This window comes from Acromyrmex echinatior, chromosome 12 (assembly GCF_024713525.1).
Source record: "Acromyrmex echinatior isolate Ae372 chromosome 12, ASM2471352v2, whole genome shotgun sequence".
Lineage (NCBI taxonomy): Eukaryota > Metazoa > Arthropoda > Insecta > Hymenoptera > Formicidae > Acromyrmex > Acromyrmex echinatior.
The window spans coordinates 5312007-5335535 of record NC_141863.1 but is presented as its reverse complement, the minus strand read 5'-3'; the positions used below and the strand labels follow the sequence as shown (position 1 = coordinate 5335535).

At 33.5% G+C, this 23529-nt stretch overlaps 3 protein-coding genes across 7 annotated transcripts in view; 2 read left to right on the top strand and 1 right to left on the bottom strand.

Annotated features, from left to right (window-relative positions):
- The first annotated feature begins 776 nt into the window (after positions 1-776).
- CSN6 (COP9 signalosome subunit 6) lies at positions 777-3605 on the top strand. Its single transcript, XM_011062080.2, has 5 exons — positions 777-1245; positions 2329-2612; positions 2738-2903; positions 2994-3187; positions 3302-3605. Exons 1-5 carry the CDS (start codon positions 1026-1028, stop codon positions 3440-3442), a joined length of 1005 nt encoding a protein of 334 aa, XP_011060382.1. The 5' UTR covers positions 777-1025; the 3' UTR covers positions 3443-3605.
- Positions 3606-4499: 894 nt separating this feature from the next.
- Positions 4500-17442, bottom strand: LOC105149570 (Poly(ADP-ribose) glycohydrolase). Of its 5 annotated transcripts, none has more exons than XM_011062082.2 (15): positions 16655-17442; positions 14628-14765; positions 12953-13149; positions 12309-12450; positions 12117-12213; positions 11805-11999; positions 11269-11421; positions 10903-11179; positions 10539-10814; positions 10250-10457; positions 9445-9632; positions 9067-9356; positions 8060-8287; positions 7302-7484; positions 4500-6379 (listed from the first exon to the last, which is right to left on the bottom strand). In XM_011062082.2, the coding sequence occupies exons 2-15, from the start codon at positions 14756-14758 to the stop codon at positions 6221-6223; spliced, it is 2724 nt and encodes a 907-aa protein (XP_011060384.2). In that variant the 5' UTR covers positions 14759-14765; positions 16655-17442; the 3' UTR covers positions 4500-6220. The 5 variants fall into 5 exon arrangements, with proteins under 5 accessions (XP_011060384.2, XP_011060385.2, XP_087268127.1 ...); XM_011062083.2 differs by having other exon boundaries at positions 16684-17442; XM_087412001.1 differs by having other exon boundaries at positions 14584-17441.
- Positions 17443-22245: 4803 nt separating this feature from the next.
- The window catches only part of jbug (filamin-type immunoglobulin domains fbug), a 50497-nt gene continuing 49213 nt past the window's right edge, over positions 22246-23529 (top strand). Inside the window, exon 1 of the mRNA XM_011062086.2 lies at positions 22246-22466. The gene's annotated coding sequence lies outside the window, so the exon portion shown is untranslated. The remainder of the gene's footprint in view (positions 22467-23529) is intronic.

Below are 23529 nucleotides of genomic sequence, written 5' to 3'. Positions count from 1 at the left end.
GCGACGACTTGTCGCGGCTTCCCGTCACGATCGGATGTGACGCGAGAACTTCACTTGCCAAAACGCAAATAGAAAGAACTCGCCATTATACATAAACTCGAAAGTTCCGTGACGAAGCGAATCGGTCCCCTTTGCCCTTTAAACGTGACACGCCGCGACCTGAGAACTCGGTAACAACACAGCAAAACGTAGCTAACGTAGGTCGCTACACGAAGCCATGAAGTTTGTTCGCGTTTTTTGTTTGTACGCAATTTAGTAGAATTTAGTAGAATTTCTACCAAAAAAAGATTTTTTTCTTTTTATCGGAAGATCTTTTGGGGATGCAAAAAGTTTAAAAGAATTTCCGAGTGACTTTTGAAAAAGAAAATGCAAAAAAGCTCAAATTAGCTAAAATGTATTGAGAAAATCGTATGTAAGAGATAACTTTCGAACAGACTTTGGTACTAAGTGTGCTCTCGATATACAATATTTCCAATAACCAATGAGAACGTGATATCATATATCGTATGTTTCTGAGGTTATTTGTATTGTATTTGGAGTCAAGGTGCCTTTTCATGCCGATGTTCGACGTTTATTTTCGACGTCAAAATAAGTCACGTGAAAGAAATTGACGAATATCAAGTGTCAATTTTGATCATGTGATCTGTTTTGACGCTAAAAATGAGTGTCAGCATAAAAAGGCATCTTAAGAATATATAATATGCTTTTGAAATGCTTGCATGAGATGGTCGATATATCTCGAGATATCGATCTCTCGACGCGACGCGATTTCTCTTTCTCGATGAGAAAGGATCGACACGATGGCCGCAGATGGCCGTCCGCATTGGATCGCTTCGGCCCTGATTTGATCGTTGTACGATAGATATCTCAGTGATTTCAGAGGATTCACGTTGATTAGTTTCAATTAGTTCCCACGAAATTATCGTCCGTTCCTCTTTGTCTCTCTTTCTTTTTGTCTGGAATCTCCGCACTGGTTTTCACGAATCAAGCAAAGTCAGCGAAGACGTAAACGACCGGGAAACGCCATGGAGGTCGACGTGCCTGAAGAAAATACAAACGAACAAACGGCGATGGAAATCGATGAGGACACCTTCGATAGGACACCGAGGATGTCCGGAAGTGTCAAAGTCATGGCTTCTTCGGGCACCATCGGCTCCGTATCCATCAGCTTGCATCCGTTAGTGATCATGAATGTCAGTGAGCACTGGACCAGGCTCAGGGCTCAGGAGGGCAGTGACCAGTTGGGTAAGGTTTCCCCTTCAATAATTAATAGCAAGCCCAGTGGTAGATGCAAATATTAGCATACATTGCTAATTAAGGCTCCTATTCTATAACTTTCAACGATAATATCAATGTTGTTATATCAGGTGCCTTCCAGCAAGAAACAGAGAGTAAGACAGTGTAAGAAACAGTGACAGAGTGTGAGATAGTGAATTATTATGTCCTTGTTGTTTGCCAAAGTTAAACAAAGATGAAACGATCACTGAATTACATTAAGTCTCTTGCTGGAAAGTATCAAATAGTCATAGTACAGCTTTTTTTATCTTTCATGAATAAAATTATATTACAATGTAATAATATTATTATTAGTGTTAAGAGTTGGTGCCTAATTATATGCTAAAAATTTTGACATTATATAGATATTAATTATATATGATAATATATATTTATATTCATACCTTACTTTTATAGATAAATGTATATCTAGCATAAAATTATCATTGTACTAAGAAGGGTTATGAGCCAAACAAACAAATTTTAATGTACATAATATGATACAGTTGACATTAAATAAAACATAAAAGTAAAAACAAAGATAAAAATATGTTTACATAGAACTAACGTTTCGATCCCAATCAGATCATTTTCAAAATTATAAAATTAATATAAATATAAAACAGTTGACTAAATTAGGCTAACAAAAGAATACTTATAGAGATACAATGATAAAAAAATGATTAATAGTTTTCACTTTTATATTTTATTTAATACCAACTGTGTCATATTACGTACATTAAAATTTGTTTGTTTGGCTCATAACTCTTCTTAGCACAATTTCTTTTATTTTGAATTATTTGAGCCATATTTTATTACATATATCTAGCATATTGTTTTTATATTATATATACTATAGAATCTCAGAAATAAATAAACATATTTATTGATGAAAGTGAGATAAATACCACCAATACAAACCAATATAAATTCTGAATTGATTTTGAGATATTAATATGTTAAAATATTTCCAGAAGTCATAGTCATAAATTTAATAAATTTTATTAATAATTCTATGAATTAGAACTGTTTCTAATGTCAAAATACTTTCAGTGTATGGTGCTCTGATTGGTAAGCAGAAGGGTCGTAACATAGAAATTATGAACTCCTTCGAGCTGCTGTTTACTTGTATTGGCGATGATGTCATAATCGATAGGGAATACTATACCACAAAGGAAGAGCAATTTAAACAAGTTTTTAGTGAAATGGACTTTTTGGGCTGGTATACAACCGGTGACATGCCTACCGAGAAAGACATTCGAGTGCACAAACAACTTTGCGAAATTAATGAAAGTCCTGTGTTATTGAAACTAGATCCAAGACCAAAAAACACAGAGGTGAGATATATAAATGAGTGTATTTATTTTTATTGAAATATGTTTCTGTGAGAAAGTATCTTTCTTTCTTTCTTTTTTTTATCAGTTTTTAAATACATGTAAGTATTTAAGAATGATTGTTGCAGCACTTATCTGTCTCTATGTATGAATCGGTGATCGATTTAGTTAACGGTGAGGCTACCATGTTATTTGTTCCGTTAACTTACACATTAGCTACAGAGGAAGCTGAGAGAATTGGAGTCGATCACGTACAAAGGATGTGTAACAACGATCAAGGCGAATGCTCAGTAGGTGAGTAATACAACAATGCAATTAAGATAACTTTTATACTGCGATAAACTGTCAGAATCAACAGTAAATAATTCAAATATTTAACTTCAGTGGCTGAACACTTAACGGCGCAACACAGTGCCATCAAAATGTTGCATGCGAGGGTGAAACTCGTTCTAAGATATGTGCAAGCGGTACAGAATGGAGAATTAAAAGGAAACCATGAGGTTCTTCGAGCGGCATGTTCTTTGAGTCATCGACTGCCTGTTCTGAACAATCCGAAATTTAAGGCTGACTTTTACAACGTTAGTATATGCTTATATACATTAATAATGTTGCATTTAAAAGAATATACAAAGAATAAAAATACAGTTTTATTAATTAGTTGTTTTAATCTAATCTATTTTTTATGTTAACAGCAATGCAATGATTTTGGCTTGATGACGTATCTCGGTATTATAACTAAAGGCTGTAATAATATAAATCAATTTGTAAACAAATTTAATATCCTGTACGATAGACAAGGCGTGGGACGACGTCTACGAAGTCTTTTCTTCTGATATGTAAATAGACTCTATTGTTTTTATACATGTCTTTTTTTACTTCTTAGATAACTAAGTATCGAACTCAGGATTAAAGTTTAAACAGCCAACTTAATCGAGGGATAGTACTTCTAGAGGTACGTTGTATCGAATATAAATAAAGTAAAGAAGTTACATAGCAGTTTTTTTGAAATAAAATGTAATAGCAAATGATAGAGAGTAAGAATCACCCGAAACATACATTATATCGTTAATATCATTCAGAAGTAATATTTATTAAATGCTGTCTTGTATAAATGATATGTTTTAACATATTTCAATTAACAATAACGTGTGATATTAATAAAAACTGTGATGCGTCAAGAGATTTTTTTACTTTACGTTAACATCGATTTAATATTTAGTCAAATTATATTATAAAAAAATGAAATAAAATTTATATTGCAAATTAGGTATATATATTGAAATATACTCAATAATAAATCTCTAATAGATGCAAAATTACATCTTGTGATACAAAGAAATATGCCTAGTTTAGGCTCCGAGTGAACAGTCATAAATAGTATATTAATTGATAGGAGGCTCTTAGGAGGCTCGATAGGAGACACTCACCGAATATGAAATAAAAAATTTTAATTGCCAAATTGAACTCTGATTAGCGTACAGACCTTATTCCTTTTTAGTGTTACTTCTTCCTTATCGGAGCTCTCTAAAACTAGAAAAACATTATTAATGCTCTTAGTGGTACATAGATGTTTCCGTCAAAGTATAGAGCATCCCAAATATCATGACTGTTATCATATACAACCGTATGACATCCATTTTTACAAGACCAATAGTCTGGCTTGAGCTCTATCATGTTCTGCTATACGTACAGTAACGTATGATTCATGTATCTGGATTGTATCTTTGATGAGGATAATGTATTCTAATTACTGCCGTAATTAGCAAAATTTGTCACCTCAAACATTACGATATCTGTATAAAATATTGCCCGATAATAACCACATGCTAAATCATCCTTTATCAGTACTGAAACCCCTTCTAATTTATATGCAATAGACAAATACAGCAATTTATGGTTTAGGTTTTATTCTTGGATTGATTAAAATAACATATTTGATTTGTACAGTCGATCCAACATAAGTTGTGCAGTCTTCTCTGAATGCTCAGCGTCTGATATGATAGAAAATATAGTGAATAGCAGCGACATTTTGATCATCAAATGGGGAATTTGATATATCACATATGGATATATCATACTAATGAAGATTACCGCCGCGAAGAAATACCCTGAACGCAAAGAAAACAGATAAGACCAGTGATATATAGTACAATACACATTTATAATAGCGAACTTTGGACAGCTTTAGCATTCAAGGGGGTTATTTACAAGGTTGTGCATATAGAACTTTTTGATTTTTTTTTGATGCCATATAATTCTAGCCATGTTTCAATACTGTTCACCCGAGTCTCAATTTCCATGAGAAAAACTGGGCATAGTTCTTTATTAATACATACTTTATATATAAATTTTATATATATATATATATATATATATATATATATATATATATATGTTTTTTAAACACTCCTATCATTGCTTAGAATGAGAAGTACAGCGAGAATATATACAAATCATAGGATACTTTCACACGTTTTGCTTTAATAATGGAAGACCTCATTTTAATTGATTTACATACTACCAAGCATACCTTTTCTTTTGTAGGCCATATATTACCTACTCTTTATATCCCAATTTATGATTCCATAGTAGTGACTTGTATATACACACAAGTTTTACCTTCATAAAAAAATTGCCTATATATTATAATCTTTTATTATAAAATACTAAAAGTTTCTCTTTCTAAAAATTTCTATTCGCATATTACGCATATATATCTCCGACTTAAAATATAGAACGACTTAAAAATATTATTGTACAAAATATAGTATATTGTGCCTCATTAGTTATTGCATGTAACTGCGTTATCAGTTACTCATTCTGTACGAAGTAAAACCAGAATTGACCTTTCGTACATGACTAGACCGTTATGATTATAGATAGACCCTGTAATAAAAGTCTGGCCAAAGTGAATCAGTCTTTTGATTGATCATCTCTTATGATCCATTCAACATATGTATAGCTCATACATTTTCGCAAAGTGAGAGAAAATGAGAAAAAGAAAGAAAAAAGATAGCTATCTATCTCCTATTTTTTATCCGCTTTGGCCAAACTCTTATTTATAGGATTTCTAATTGCAGAGAGTTTGTCATGCTCTGTTACAATGACGTGACATTAATGACAACTGAACTTCCGAGATATCACGCTATTTTTTCTCCATTACCTTGCGGAAATGTGACACAGATGATCCCTATAATATAACTTGATTCGACAGCATGATACACTACATACATAGATTATAGAAAATATCGCAGCGACTATTTTTTCCTATTTGATATATTGCCTTGTACAACAAATTGTGCGAATTTGCCTGATATCATTTTGATATGCTAGACGAGAGTAGTAATTCGAACAAAAAAGAAAAGTAAAACTGAATCAATCTCTCTTTCGCCAAAATGAAACTCGTTACATAACATGTTTCATCTAAGACTACGAATTAGAGTTAATTATCGATCTTATCTAACTACAGTCAAGTACCCGTTCGTTTCTTTTCCTTTTGTATGTTCCTTTCTCGGAAGAGATATATATGTAATATATTATTAGTTTTTCAGTAGGCTGTCTTCGATCATGGTAGCTAATACGTCCACCAGAACGGACAGCATCGAATCGGGCTAAGGACTCGATTTATCCATCCCGATGATCTCCTCGAAAAGACTATTCTTTCCTTCCATCCGTTCCTCGATCGCGTGCATGGCATACCTTAGCGTCGCGGCGGCAAGATCACCCACCGACCAACGTCTGTCTATCAGAACTCTGCTGACAGTGTCTAACTGAAATTGAAATTTTAGCTAGAACGATGAATAGTTATGGCGAATTCACTTGCATTATACTAGATTAATATACAATAAAAAGCTGCTATACATGAAATTAATAAAGTTAAATATAAAAAAAAGCATATAAATATTTTAAACGGTTAAATATAATAATATTGTCACGTTATTTAATAGAATATTATTTCATTGTTAAAATTAATTATAATACGCCGCTATAGTTAGGTGCTGGATTATATAATCTAGTATAGTGTGAGTGACTGAGTTATCATTAGCAGGGTATTTACTATCTGGAAAAATCTTAAATTTTTAGAGAATTTTTCTTTTTTATCCTTGATATCCAGAAATTTATATGGAATTTTATTAGAATTCGGAGAAATGGAATTTTATTTTTTAAATTTATAAATTGTTTCTAAAAACATTTCTTTCATCATTTTTTCTCGATAACAGAATATTGATAATCAATTAGCAATAAACATGTTATAACAATACACGTTTATGTATATTCACGTATATTCTCATGTGTCTCACTAGTTTATAAAAAAAAGTGACAATAGAAAATCATACTTACAGAATAGAATAGTAGATACTTAAAATGCTTATTATTATCTAGATATAATATATATATATATATATATATATAATATATCGCAGTACTCTTTCCTATATACTATAGATTTGTGGAGTGCTTGTCTTCTACTAATTTTCAAATATAGTTTATTTAGTAATTAGTAGAAAAAATTTAAGTTGTTTGCATTCTAATTTATTTCAAAGTTAGATTGACAAATTCTCTAATCTCTATTACCTGAAATTTCGAACAAAAACACCTGAAAAATCGGGGAATTCTCACAGAATTTTTTTACAAAATTAATCAGTAAATACCCTAATTAGACAATAAATAGAATAATATCATTTCCTTTACCTTGGATAGACTGGGATTGCCAGAGGTGTAATAGATTAATCTTGGTGTTCCTGCCAGAGAGGAAGCGAGCCATTGAATAACGAGTTTCAGTTGCGGATCACCTTTCAATCTAGTTCCGCATCCCCAGTTGCCGGTAGCCACGGGCAATAAACCTCCTCCTTGGGGACTACTTTCGTGTGGCAACTATGCACATGATAAAACAATCTATTATAAATTATTTTATCGCCGTGCACATCAGCATTTTCTTGATATAATATATATAATTAGTAAAGATTTTTTAAATTCTTGGGAACGTAATTATCGGATGTCATTAAGATTTCTAGAGATACACGTAACATACAAAGTTAAATGGTTATTATCGTTTTAGTGAAGAATTATTTTAACGATAAAGAAAAGAATATATATATGGACAATATTTTCGCTCTTGGTGGTTAATAACAAATAAAACAAAAGAATGAGAAATATGTGAGTGAAGAACTGTAAGTCGGAGATAGATTGAGAGACAGATGTATTAGTTCTCTAAGGATTTTGAACACGAGGAAGATCTCAATCCGCGCGTCATGCATCAAGTCGAAAGAGAAAAAGAATTTAAAAAATAGAAGAAATGAAGACATGTCGGACAGTCTTATCCCGACGAGTTATATCTTGGCCGAAGCCACAGAAAATGTTCTTTATCCAAGCGATTTTAAATAACGGATTGAACACAGTTGCTGTCTCATGCATTGCGATTATACACGCGATCAAATCATCAGAATCACCTGCGAGACACCGGGCGTGCTCGCTTCGCGGGTTTCACGCTCGTTCGCCGTCTGTCCCGACTCGGACAAGGGCGGTGTAGACAGGCGTACGATCGTATGATCATCGACCAACGTTTGGAACACTTCCGACGTGACCGTGACAGCCCAAAGTTTCCTACGTTGGACGTCCTTCGCCTCTCTTACCATCTCGCACGAGGCGTCCTCGTAGCAATCTTCGGACTCAGACACCTGTATAGCATTTCGATTGCCTATAGTCCAAACTCGAAACTTTTTTTTTACCGATTATTCTACATTAGATTAGCTTCGCTCGACCAAATCGATTCGGAGACTGTCTCTCATTCCATCTTAACGAAGATATATTTCAAAGATATATCTGTATGTTTTTATAATACAAGTGTGTCTGTTTAACAAATTAAGGATTTGTTAAAAACTTGTCAAGTTTGTTTTAATTCCCAAAAGAAAGCAGTTTCAACTTAATATAATGAAGACTGAAGCAATGAAGTAATAACTCAATCAACTCAATCAACTAAAAGTAATATTATGTCAATGGCTGCGTTCAGTAGATTCAACAATTGAGTGAACGCTTGCTGCTATTGATGTATTCTAAAATTCTGATTGGATAATCTAAAAGAATACATCGATAATAGCGAGCGCTCACTCAACTGTTGAGTCCGTTGAATGTGCTCAATGTTATAATTTCGCACTCAATAATAAATATAACACATAATGTTACATAACAGTTATATTGTTGAGTACGAAATCGTAACATTGATATTATATGATTTTTAATTGTCTGTGAAATTTTTTTATCTTAAGTGCTTTATTTCAGAAATCAAAGAAGTCGCGATCGTGTTCGTGATTATTTATACAAAGTGAATTTTATCGCGAGGAACTAAAAAGAACCTTTCTATTCTATTAAAGTTTTGATCCAGAGTTCTACTTTCTATTAATTCAGATATCTCTTTCGCAAAGAACATGTAACATGTTTAATCGAATTTGTTTCTTACTGATTGCTGTCTCCGATTTTTCTGTCGAGCGAGCTCCAGGCTGAGGCTCCTCACAGCTAAAGCCAGTTTATGCTGCTGATTTACGTCGGCGTCGATGAACGGCTGCGGCTCGCCCTCCTGGACCGGCACGCCTGCAAACGATTCGCTCAGAGCACGTTTCAGAAGTGAACCGGCGAATCGTACAACCGCTCGATCTCTCGCGTCTAATTCCCGATTTTCGTCCGTCACTATCGGATCCTCCAGCCATTTTGACAATTGCTCGTAAACCTCCTCCAGCTCAGAACAGAAATCTACGAGCGTGAAAGTTTAGATTTTTCAATTGGTTCATCCTCGCCAGGAACAAATGTGCTTAAATGATTTTTATCAAATTATACTCGCCAGAATTGTACTCGGTGCTGAAACTATATTTGCTGCTCGCACTCGTGTCCTTCCTTTGAAACATAGGCCCCTGACTCTGCCGGAATCGGCCAAGCCATTTTTGCTCTGCTTCCAGAGACTCCTTCAGGAACTCTTCGTCCACTGTCTCATCCCGCAAAACAAAACCCCTCGAACCTCCTCTTCTCAATCTACAAAGTTGAGTTCGGTAAAAGTCAATCTAAATGATATATAAAAAATATTGAAAACAATGGTTTTATGTATCTAAAAACTTTGCTAGATATAGATTTGAAAATGAATTTTATTTGAAGCATCAAAATAAACTGTTGCAACGGATTAAGTAGTACAACGACAAATCTATAACCTGTATTGGAAGAACATTAAAAATGCAAAACAACTGATATTATATGTAATTTCCTCATATTTTGCCTCAATAGAGCTAAGATTGTTGAATATCTATTATCGGAAACAGAATTTGAAAAACCGTTTTGAAAAAATTTTGCAGATGGACTCTAATAACTACAAAATAATTGCTAGAATAAAATGAAATCTTTTGCAGCATTACCATCAATATTTAAAACTCTACATAATTATTTTGATGATCCAACAAATTTACTTGCAAATCTGTATCTAGCTAAATTTTTAGATCCTTCAGAAAAACCATTCTTTTTATGTAAATAACATAATTAAAAATATTATCTTTTATCGTTTAATTGCTTTTATCGTTGAACTGTTCAAGCTTTTAGTACATATTAATATTTTTTCATGAGTAATTTAGCGCCAATATTTTTTATGAATTTCGACTCACTTGATGTCTTGATCGCCGACGTGGCTACCGCTGACGCTTATACCAACGGCATAACTGCTCTCGCTGGAAGAAGTGTTCGAGGAAGTCACCCCCGTTGCCGTACTTTCTCGCTTGAGAGCGTCTTTCAGTCGCTGCGCGAAGGTTCCTCTTCTCTCGGGGGTATCTAATTGCGCGCTGTAGCGTTTGGTCACCTTTTGCTCTTCTTCCTCTGAAAATCGTTCAATTAATAGAAACACACATTTTTATTTTCTTTTTATATTTAAATCATCCCATGGTTATTTTATCGTACCAGGTTCCTCGTCGATGGTCTCCTTAGCACTGTGGAAACTATCCGTACTCTGACTGTTGCAACTACTATAAACCGACATCTGGCCGAGTTGTCGCGTCACCGGCAATACCTCGCCACTAGATCCAAGCACGATGAATCTGTTCTTTCGGTTCGTGTAACTTGCGTCCTTGCACACCTTGTGAGGACTAGGCGGTCTCATTGATTTACCGTTAGGCCTGCTACGCATTTCCGTTGCGTTCTCCAATCTGTGTCGCTCGTCGCGGAGAACCTGCTTATCTATCCGTAGAAGAAAATAGGTAGATCGTAGACATCGAAAGACTGGTTTTAGCGAATTATGTACGGAAAATTATACGCGGTCTCCCACCTGTCTTGGAATTATTGCTCGTTGCGAAAACTTTGTCCTCGCCTTCCATTTCCGGCGGCGTGCTGCTGAAGCTCTCGCCGATCGGCGATAATCTGCGGGAGCCCAGACCGATTTCCGCTTCCAGTTCACTCTTGATCGGATCCGTGGGACTGCTAGGCACGTGTCTCTGACGAAATCCCAGCAGCGACTTGTTCATCTCCCTCAAGATGTTGTCCTCCTCGTACTGCGTCAACGGCAATCGCGAGTAGTCCTCGGGATCTATGCAGCAGACCGTTACCTGCGCTCGGAAAACTGTACGATTGTTTGCCTTCCCATCGCAGATAGCGTGAAAATCCGCGCGAATCCGAGATCCCGCACTTCACTCACCACGTTCGGCTTCGAGATACTCTCGAATATCGCCTTATGCCGCGGATCGTTTATCCTCGACATATGCCTGACACCCTCGATTATTAGTACTTCGTTGTCTTCTAAGGCCTCGACGGATATTATCGCAGCGAGTATTTCCGGATGTGTCGCTATCTGTAAAAAAAATCAAATTTGCAATCTCGATTTGATACACACATTAATTTTAACAATATATGTCAATATATTGAAGAATGAATTTGGAGTTTAAGCAAAGAAAATAATTCCAAGACAGGTGAGAACCTGGAGACGATCTGTAATTTATTCAAATTAATTTTTTGATCTTTATATCTAAATATAAGCTCTTTTTTAAGAATTAATTGAAAGAGACACTTAGCAAATTTTCTCTAATTTATTACAAGCCGTAAAATAAAGCCTAAACAATTTATGTTAATTTTTTTTTGAGTTCTAGATTCATCAAAGTACTGACATATATAATTAAGAAGATTCTTGACGCTTAAGAGTTATAATTATGATAATAATTTTTTTTAATTAATTACATGTACAGTCTCCTGCGTGACATCGCCATCCAGCACACCGCCACCAATTTTAGCATTCACGAAGCAAACTTGTAGTACTTTTGATTCCGCCTCAACCCGTTCCAATCGTCCCTCGTGACGTATCGTCAATGGACACAAAGGTACGTTACTTTCCAACCAATCTTCAATTGTCAGCCATTGCTTAGACGTCATTACCTACGAAATTATTAAGTTTTATATTTAAAAAAAAAATGAGTAAAAAGAAAATGAGAGGAAGACAATTTCAGAATATGAAATAAGAAAGAAAATATATCAATTGAATGCATTGCATACCTGTCTAGAAATTATTAGACGGCCATCGAGTGCATGCTCCGTCTCGAGATAATTATAATAATGAAAAATACTTTTGAGTTTGGCTTTCTGTGCATTTCTGGAAAACGATAAAATTTAGAAACTCTCGCTTTTTCTCTTAAACTCAAAGTAACAGATTTCTTTGACGATTTGGCACGCTCGGGAATCACTCACTTGTGGAGGTGTCTGAAGAAATTTGTGAAGTTGAAATCGCGTAATGTAGGATGAGTCTTCGTTGTTCTCTTCGGATACGTTGAGAAGAATGCATTCGCGATCAAGGAGGAGACGAAGGCGTAACTGTATTCGACGCTGTCACCTACATAAGATGAATTCATTTTTGTATTATCGAATTCTACTTCAAGTAAGAAAATATTTTATAATTTCTCATAATATTTTTAAAAGGTTTTGATATTTGAAATTTATGAATATTTCTGAAAAATATTTGTAATTTCTTCAGATTTTGTGTATTCTTCGGAAATTATAGACTAAAAAATCATAGAATTTCAGAATTCACATATATGTATAAAAGAATTCTAGAAAAGCTGTAGACTATCTCAGTATTTTTGAAAAATTCCAAAATAAAGAAAAACTGAAAAAGTTTCTAAAAGGTTATAAAATTATACAGAAATTCTGAAAAATTTTAAGATTAAATCTCATAAAAATTCTAAAAAATCAGGAAAAATTCTAAGAAAAATTTTCATCAGGATAGATATATTTATCATGCAAGTGCCGATGTGAGATCGTTAAAAATAGTTGAATAGTAAGGTACTGTTTTACATGACTACAATACTTTGAAGAAATGTCGAATCTCGCGGTACCTTGCTGCTGGAGGCTAAAGTGTAAGCCTTGAGGGGGTTTTGTAGATTTTAAGGCCTTCGCCTGTTCCACTATTCGCGGTATTGTCTTCGTGAACACTTGCTCTCGTTCCGCGAGATCGAGATCATTGTCTAGGAAGGTTCCCAACATGGAGAATAGGTCGGCGTCTTGCACGTCTTCCTCGGGATCGAGGCTTATGCTGAACGAAACAAATGCATTTTAATGCGTAAAAGCAGTTATGAACTTCGTTATTATTTATTATATATGATACTATTATAATTGATTGTTTATTAATTCACTTTTCCATTTCTTAGATATCGCTTCTTTATTTCAAAAGTGATATACAAAAAATTATATTAGGTGTTGGAATTAATTCGTAGCGTTTTACAAGAGATGGGAAGTACTTTCATTAATGTATTTTTTAATGCTCATGTGAAATAAATAACATTCTTTCATTAAAAAACGCTACGAATTAATTCCAACCTAATAAGTTTCCTAAAAAAACGAAAAAACTACTTTTCAACATATTGGAAGATTATTGACTAATCAAATAATATCAGCAAAAGGAATACACTGAGTGCAAAAAATATTCGTACAAAGAAAATATTTTTTTTTATTTTTTTTTTTAAAAAGTAAATATTATCCAGTGAGAAATGAGTCATCGAATTGATGTTCAAATCAAATCAATTGATGTTCGAATTAATATCGATACGATGATTTCAACACCAATTTGACGTCGATTCGACGTTTAATTGACGATCATTTCTTGCTGTGTAATTAACAATTTATTTACAAAAAATAAAATAGACTGTATGTTTCTTAAAATTATATATAACAAAAAGATGTGTATTAATTACAGAAAATATGTCGTCTGAAAAATAAGCGAAAAATTAAAAATTGTATTGTTTGAATGCTCAAAAAATATTCGTACAGTCAAGATATTTAGCTTCTAAAATCAAAAATATATGCGAAGCTCATTTGTTAATGTAAGAATAGAATGTATTATTGTATAAATGTATAAGAATAGAATGTATTTATTGTATAAAATAATAACTAATGCTTATTTTCTACAAATAAGACTTTTTTATAGAAAATTTCCTTGCACGAATATTTTTTATTCTCACTGTATATTTTTAATAAGATATTTTTGTTTATTTTTTTATTTCATAATTCTTAAAAAATCACTATTTTTAGTTGTGACGATTTTAATTCACTTTTGATATTTGATTTGAGTAATGTTTATTTCACTCATTCGTAGTAATAATTTAAAAGTCACATTTTTTTAGTTATGTCACTTTTAAAGTAAGGAAGCGATACAAGAATGGTTTTAAATATCCAAATATATTGATACAGATTTGAAAATAATTGTGTTGAACTATCAAAATAATTATATAAGATACTCAAAATTGATTGCTAGAATGTTAAAATTTTTTGCATCATTACTCATCATTTTGAGATTTCCACGTAATTATTTTGACGGTCCAATAAAATTATTTTCAGATCTGTAGTTAGTTAAATTTTTAGATATTTCAGCCAAATCGTTCTTTCCATGTAACATTACTCTGAAATAGAATTTCATTTAGAAAAGCAAATATTAAATATTTATATAAATATATAGTAAAACATGATATACGTTAATAGGCGATGAGAACGAAGAGTAAGTAATGCGAGTCGTACTTGCACATGTCATGCAATCGTTGCATCGCGTCTACTAGGTCCTCTGAGTTTTTAGCCGAGGCGGCCTTGTCCAATTGCTTTACAACAGCTGGCCACCAAGGCAGATCACACGGTAACATTACTAGAGCCATTGTGGATCTGTGAGGCACACAGAAATAATCGGAATGTATAATTTAAGCGGAGTAACCATCGCCTTACTTGCCAGATGGGTTATGGTCCTCGTCAAAAAGACGCGTTGAACGAATTTTTCGGAAGTTAGTACAATGTGCAATTTTTCATGCATCCAGCGAGACGTATACTTTGGAAATGCGCTGATCGATTTGGATTTACTGTCGTGGCGTGATATGTCAAAGTTATGCGTGATGGACGCGCCGAAGTAGCGCGATCGTGGAATAAAACTAGCCGGAAGAAAGTTATAATCGGTCCCCTCCCTACTCGTAAATCTTCTGTTCCATAATCGTCTGAGGCATTTACATGCGAATTACAGATTTATTTAATATAATCAATTTTTATAATATATTATATAATCAATTTTTTTTATTACATGATTCAAATCGAAATCAATCAAAGCTTAATGAATATTCATGTCAATAACTGTTATCCTTAAATCTTTATTATACTTTAAAAATTCCTGTCTTTAACGTACATAATAAGTTAAACGAGACCATTATATGAATAAATCATTTAAATAAAGAAAGTATAAATCGAGATAAATATAATCGAGATTAGATTTTAGTATCTATAATAACACTTATACGTAAATATTTTATATACTCCGATGAACATAAATATAACACGTTGTACATGACAGTTATATCGAGTGTGAAATTATAAAATTGGTGTTATGTTACTGTTACTTTGTGTTTACTGGGACATTTTCCAATTATGTAAAATTGCGCACCAATTACTGTCGGACTTGAAACGCAATCATAAACTAAAGCGGAAATAATAATACCATAAATTAAATTAATCGTCAATTTAACCCATAACATATATGATATTTTAGTCTTTTACTACACACGATGAGTCATTCGTATCTTGAGTCAATTTTCATTTCTTACAAATAATTTCTTGCAAAAATTATTAAGTGATTGTCATATATACTTTAACATCTTTAGAAGATATTTATGAAGTGATGTATTAAAAAATAAAGAAAAAGATACAAATCAGTATTTAGCCAAATATCTAAATTAAAAAAAAAAGAAATGCATAGGATATGAATAATCCATGTATATTAAAGATTAGTAATGATTAGATAGACATGACAAGATTTATAAGTCTATTCTGTAACTTTTAACGACAGTATCATTATACTGTCGTTGCGCAGTTTTTTCATGTAAAATACCTGCGCAACGACATTTCTAGCGACTAAAATTGTCGTTAAAAAGTTACAGAATAGGCTTATTAGTCTCCACTGTAATTGGCTCTTCGTGTTTTGATCATAGCGTTTAGATCGCACAATCAGATCACAGATGCTAAAGCCTTAAACGTTAAGTACGTTAAAAATTTTAAACCCCGATTTTTGATTTCGCAAACGTGATGTTTAATTAACTGCTAAAGATCTCGACGTCAAAATAATAATTCTTTAAGATTTAGATTAAATTCTGATTTAATTCTTTTAGAATTTCCAAGTACTCAAATTTTCGATCATATAACCAGATCACAGATGTTAAAGTCTTACAAATTTTGAATACGTCTATACATTTTTTAAAATATTGATTCCACGATATTTTAAACGTCTAGCAGATTGGACACGAAAGAATCCAATATTACGTCGATTATTTTTCAATTTTATCCCACGCGTTTAGGGTCGTCATTCGTATTCCCTCTCGAGAGGAAAACGCCTGGTCACGCACGCAGGCGCAGGCCGGAGGGTTGGCTGGTTAGTAACCTCGTCCCACGAGGCGAATATAATTAGTCTCTCTTTCACCGGGGAGGGAATTCACCGGTCGTCGACGGGACAGCGACGACGAGCGTGCAACTGGCCGCCACGGACCTCCAGCGCTGAGCTCCGTTTACATAATCACCTCCTTTGTCTCTCTCCCTCGCGACTTACGTCGGATCAGCTGACGCGTATAAACGACGGGTCTCACGTCTTGCGCTCCGTCAACGTCGCGACGACGTTGATCATCGACGGCGATGATCCCGGCGTCCTGATCGCGAAACGCCGGCACATAGTCGAGCGGGAGAGGGTGACACACGACGACACTCTCGCGTTTCACTACCCCACCGGCTGCGACCAGGACCAACCCCACGAATCCAGTAACGGGGTATCCCTCGTTGTCCCAAGTCTCTCTCTCTCTCTTTCTCTCTCTCTCTCTCTCTCTCTCTCGCGATTTACATGGAGCCCAAGACTTTGCAGGGTCGATCTGTTGGAGACCAAAGTATTCACGATTCGGCTTCGCTCCTCGATTCACAACCGATCGAGGCACCTCCGGACTCTCTCTCTCTTCGAGAGATGAGGGTTTTTTTTTTCTTAGAGGAGGAAATCCGGAATATCCGGAATATACGAACGCGTTGCACCCTCCCGCCGGCTCGATTGATCGTCGTCGCGGCCGCAGCGGAGCCAAGCGGAGCGGAGCTGAAAGGCGCCGCGCGAGTAGCGAACCGTTACTACTGCGATCTGGATTACTACCCGTTACTACTGCCGTCCCATCGCTCGCTGTCCGTAACCACTTCCTCGTCCCCCGCGCGATTCCCAACGCTCTCTCGCCTCGTCTTTGTCGCTACTTTAACCGTCGCGAGCGGCGGTTAGCGTTGCACCCGCTATTTATAGAAAACGGCGCCGGCGCCCTGCCAAACTCTATATAGATGCGATATCGTGTAGTAAGTCAAAAATTGACCAAATTACCCTGGTCAGACCAGGACAAAAGTCTGCGCGGCAATCACGTGTTTTTTAAACAAAGTTGGGTGGTAACTAGTTAATAAGTTAAAAGTTAAAAAGTTAATAATTATTAACTTAATTTAGTTACTTTTAATTCATTAACCTGTTTTTAATTCATTAACCTTTTTCTTTTTAAGTTAAAGTTCTTGTATCTCTTTATAAAAGTCAATATTTATTTTCTATAAAATGTTAAACATTAGAGAATTAAGTTAGATTTAGGAAAAACTCAATGATTGTGGGCGCGACGTTCGTAATGCCCAAAGATGAACGTGGGTTAGATCTGCATTTAGGAAATCTATTCGTCATATTATCCTTATTTTACATCTAATAAGTAATAACGAAAGAATAAAAACTTTTTATATATAATTTTTTAAGAATGTGCAGGTTTGATCAGCACAAAAGGAGAACAAAATCATTTAAATTACATTTAAATTACATTTTATTTTTTTATAATACAAATATCAAAATATGAAAATACCTGTAAGAAACACTAAAAATCAGTTTTTTATTATACAAGAAATATTTTTGTTGTTTCATATAATTTAAAAATAATATATTTAATTTATTTGATATGATTTATATTCAAATTGTTTTGTCATTCAGAATAATAATTTGATTTTAAGAAAAATTAGAATATTCTGATTTAATAAAAATAATATTTTTCAAAATTAAATTTTATTTAATTTGAATTAATTCAACGTAACTTTAACTGTATTAGTTTTTGGTTTACTTAACTTTAACTGAACTGAATTAATTTTATAAGCCATTAATTTTAACTTAATTTAATTTAAGAAAAAAAATGTTAACTTATTCAAATTTGTTTTTAAAGTTTCGACCATATGATTGTATTGAATTTTATTTGACTGTTTATTAAAATTTCTAAATCCTTTCCCGGATGAACTGAAATTTTTTTCAAAACTTAAGATTATACATAATTTTTTTAGAAATAGAATATAAAATTATTATATTGGTATTTTCACATATCCTGACGGTTAATTTAATAATCTGAATTAGAGATTTGAATAATTTTTCATGAATATTCTTGAACATTGTATCGCATTTTTAGCAATATTGACAGGATTCAGTTTCTTTATTTCTTTCTCTCTTTAGTAGATTAATTTTTTCGAGATACCTTCGTCTAACAAATTTTTGCAGTCACAAATTTTTGAGTCTGAAAATTTTTTTTTTGAAAATACTGTTTTTGAAATTATTATTATTATTATTTATTATATTTTGAAAAGATCATTATAGGACTCGTATATTTTAGTTATGGATTAAAAATAAGTTATAGCTTTTAGATTTACGGGATAAGTAATTCTCTCAGAAGAGATATTATCAAAATCAAAACTATGTATATACTTTTGCCTGCTTCAAAGTTATTTGCAAAATTCTATAGCATGTCCGTAAGCTGCGTATTTCATTCAAGAGTTCTAAACTACCCAAGTACTACAACTATCGATGTAGAAGACTACTACTGTACCGATAGTAGGTTGCAGTAACGAATATATTCGAGCAAGAAAAGATGTGATGTCTTGCTATATCTTTTTGTATTTTAATCTCAGAGTAAGACAATACGATGCGAAAAAAATCGCCGTTTAAACTGACGAATGATCGTCGTTTTTTTCTCAGCAATGATCAATCTGCAACAGAGATACGTCTGACACGTTGATTTGGCAAGAAGAACTAGTAATCCGATACGAAGCTAACAGTGGCAAACTATTGGCAGTTCGCCATTAGCAACCTTGTACCAGATTTACTCAACGTTTACTCATAACTATTAATATGTTGCATGCTTGTACACAATCTATCTTCCATATGCCTGGTCGATTCACTGATAACATATAGTTGAATATATATTACGTTTTATGTTATACGAACTGAACTCTCAAAAGCCATAATTAATTATATTTATTTTTATTTTTTAATTTTGATATCCAAGTTTATGATTACTTTACAATCCTGGAGAACACAAAACTAACAGTAACATTACATCAATATTATAATTTCCCGTTCAACAACATAAATATAATACAACACATGTTGTACATAACAGTTACATTATTGAGTAGAAAATTGTCACATTGATGAATCTGACTGTTAATAGTTTGTCTTTTGTAGAAACTTTATTAATTTTCTTTATTCCGTTTTTTGTGGAGCTAGTTGAATTCGATTTCTGAAAGGTTCATGTCATGTATCAAAAAGTAACACACAGTTATAGTTATTTAAAAACGTCATTATTTGTCAGTTATTTCTCAATTAATTTGTTATACTCTTTGCACTGTTATTTTAAATACAGGAATCTCATACATTTCTAACGTTAATAAATTATTTTTTTATTATACTAAGCATTATTATATGCTACATTTTTTATAATAAATTAATGTATCCAATATATACATTTGGAATCAAAATTATGGAATATTAAAACATATAGCATATACATGCTAAAAAGATTTTATTTAATATAGACATTTACAGAGTATAATGATTATTAGACGTAAAGATTTGTATATTTTAATCATAAAAAATAATCACTAATTGTTCATTAAATACTTTATTCAGTCCATATGTCGATGAATAAGTGTGGTATAAAAATAATTATAGAAGTATTAAATTATCAGTATTATTAAGTTATCAGTTACAAAAAATATAATTAAATTAAATCACGTTAACTGAAAAAAGTAACTTTAACGGTAATTTTTTTTTATAAGTAACAAGATTAATAAATTATTTCCCTCTCTGTTATACATATTCTACATACAATATAATAATTTATATTATAATGCAATAATATAATATATGTAATATGTAATATTTTCGAAACTTCCACGGATATATTTTCTTCAAAGAATTTAAATTACGCACTTTGCGGGTCATTTCTGTGTTATCATGATACTTCTTTATAAAAATATCAATATATATAATATATAACACAATACACACAGCGTAGTACACACATTAAGCGAATAAATATTACAGTAATGTAGTACAGTGTTCACATTAGATACAATCGCGTCATAGTCTCCAGTAATTGTGGCAATTACGATATCGCAACATATATATCGTAATTTCCTACGAATCGTCGTTTTGTAATATTTAATGCCATACATTGTGTTCCGCCACTGTGTGCACGGCACAAAGGCGAATAAATTAGAGCGTTTCGAAATGCGCTGCGGGAGTGGGCTGAGCTTTTGGATCGGCGCGCTTATACACGTGGAGATATCAATGCCTGATCGAGAGAGATCTCGCTTAATTCGCTTAATTGGAATTGAAATCTCCATCGCTACGTCATCATGTGAGACCCACTCGGGGGCACCGCATGTTTTTCTTTCTCTATAGTATTTTACATATTACATCGTGTATTTTTGCTGTGTTGCTTGCCTTCCGAATATCGGAGGTGGACAGGGACGTGAAGGAAAGTGACGCAGGAAAGGAAAGTCTGAAGTCGTCAAATTTCTTTGCTTTTAACCATAAACGAGGAAAGGAATATTGAAAGAACATTCATTGATGAAATCATAAAAATACATTAATTTAATTATAAATCAGCGCGTTTTGCTCGCGCTCAAGATAGAAATCTGTTTAAACGTTATCGCTCATCAATCTTCATTTAATTATGGGTAAATAAGCGTTACAGATCGACAAGATGTTATTATGATTGTGCTAAGGAGACTCTCCTCCTATTAGAAAATTATTCAAGAAGAACAAGACAAAATAATATCAAAATAACATTAATGTCAATTTCCTAGCTCGAATTTGCAATACAAAGATAATAAATTGATAGAAACGCAATTAATTAAGAAGGCCAAAGATCAAAACTAGTCAAGAAGGGATTAAAATTAATTATCCATTGATACAAAATGCAAAATTAATTTCTCGTTGACATTTTAATAAACTAGTTTTAATTTTTGATCTAATTAACTGCATTTATTTGAGCTTTTCTATCAATTTCAAAATAATGTCATATTGAATCATGATAAAAAAATGACATAAATTCGATCAATATAACGTTAAATTATTTTATTTATATTATTTTGACTTTCTTGTTTTCCTTAGATATACTGACGTCACAAACGCACCGGATAGGGTATGAAATGCACAAGCTAAACACCGATGTTTATTAAAACGTCATCCACCGTTCAGGTGCGAAGAAATTCGCCTGTTCATATGCAGCACAAGCGATTACGGTTCCGACAGGTGCCACCACCTTGCGGAACCGTTGTTGGCTTCTGCTGCCTAGAACTCAGGAAAGTATCGCAAGAACTTGTTGGATCTAAATTATGTGGGTACAATGTAAGAAAAATATATATACGTGCAAAAGAAATGTGCAAGTCACTTGTTTATTTTAATTTAAATAGATCGATATTCATTTTCACGTCATCTTTCACGGATAAAATAGAAGCGCTTATAAAATTCTATAAAATAAAATTTTATAGAACTATAATAGCTTGGAGCTTTCATGAAGTTTTAAAAAAACCTCGAACCTTTTCTTATCAATCGCAAGAGAATCGCCGATTGTGCGACTGTTAAGTTGCCATCATCGACTTCGGCGAGTCTTTCGTGATTTAAAATTTTAATCGAGCAACAAATTGTAAAAAATATCCAATTTTCATCTTTCGTCTAGGAACGTTTAACAACACGATGTCGGCGCCTTGTTATTCGTGGCTACGGTCCTGCATCCATTACAATCGCGCGGACTCCACGATCCTACAACGGACGATTGTATCGGGGAGCTGCTGGAGAACGAAAGAGGAAGGGATTTCCATGTCGGTTCAGTGAGCTCACGCACGTCGAACACTCATCAACGCACGGCGCCGCGGCGGTACGTCCAAAAATGGCGTTCCTCGCATAACATAGTTCACCGTCGTCGTCGAAATCCGTTGCCGACGTTCGCCAACGTCGTCACGAGCCGATCGACCTGGTGGAATCGCGAGGCGCCAGTTCGAGGAAGAGCCAACGTAAATATACCAGTTCGCATACCGTGCGTTCCTACGTCCTGCGTGCTCGCGGTTACGTGGGCGGATAGATGCGTGTATGTGTGTGCGTGTGTTTCCGTTGAGATACACGACGAGGTATCCTCCGGATGAGCGCGACATAGTGCAGTTCTACGTCGCTTCGACAGAGCGAACAACTGGAGTGGCGAACACAGGGGGACTCCGTTTATCAGAATACCTCTGACAAAGTGCTTGAACGATAAGCTTGTCCGCAGTAAACGTTGAATGAAGAATTTGTAGACGCTATCGATCAGCAACACTAATGTCCGCTTTTACAGCAATATAGATTAACTTTAATCTCGGTGATTAACTGTAATTAATTTTAATCATATGTCTGAGATATTTAAATACATGTAGATTATTCCAACGTTCAACTTTGATTGCAAAATGGCATTTCTTTTACTTATAAGGGAAGGCTCAGAAGTGGTCCTCATTGATTTTAGTGAAACTTGGGAGGATTATAGAGTAAATATAATCCTCTGAATAAAATCGTATCCCTATTTGGATGTAAAAGGTTAATCGAAATATTTGAAATGAAATATTTCGATATTGAATTTAATAGTGGCAATTTATTACAGTTTATACTCGAATTCATGATGTTTAAAAAATTTATGTTTTGTTTTTAAATTGAAATTAAATTTTTATTAAAACTTTCACGAAAATTTGTAAAGATAGTGCGTAATCAAAATAATTAATTTTTTTATGTTAACAATTATTCATAAAATTTTATTATTATATAATAGAAATAAATTAATTGCAAGCAAGGTTAAATTCGAGTCTATAGAAGCTATTATCATATTCGCTAAACTACAAATACCCGAGTATAAACGTTCTAATAAATTCTAATGAACCGCCGCTAATAAATTTAATATTGAAATATTTTAGAAACAATTAACTGTTTACATCCAAATAGGGTTATTATATTCAGGGAAACACTTTATAATCCTGCTAAGTTTTACTGAAATCAGTGAGAATTACTTCTAAGTCTTCTTTTATTAGTTGCTTTAATTTACTATTTATCTTTTTT

What these genes read in the sequence shown, in the direction of transcription:
- LOC105149570 (XM_011062082.2), bottom strand. Translation starts at nt 14,758, where the DNA reads ATGGCTCTAGTAATGTTACCGTGTGATCTGCCTTGGTGGCCAGCTGTT. An exon ending in CGATTGCATGACATGTGCAA is followed by an intron (nt 13,150 to 14,627) that starts GTACGACTCGCA and finishes TGTTTCGTTCAG; the next exon opens with CATAAGCCTCGATCCCGAGG. An exon ending in GCAATCCCAGTCTATCCAAG is followed by an intron (nt 6,380 to 7,301) that starts GTAAAGGAAATG and finishes TTTCAATTTCAG; the next exon opens with TTAGACACTGTCAGCAGAGT.
- CSN6 (XM_011062080.2), top strand. Translation starts at nt 1,026, where the DNA reads ATGGAGGTCGACGTGCCTGAAGAAAATACAAACGAACAAACGGCGATG. An exon ending in TCAAGGCGAATGCTCAGTAG is followed by an intron (nt 2,904 to 2,993) that starts GTGAGTAATACA and finishes ATTTAACTTCAG; the next exon opens with TGGCTGAACACTTAACGGCG. An exon ending in TTAAGGCTGACTTTTACAAC is followed by an intron (nt 3,188 to 3,301) that starts GTTAGTATATGC and finishes TTATGTTAACAG; the next exon opens with CAATGCAATGATTTTGGCTT.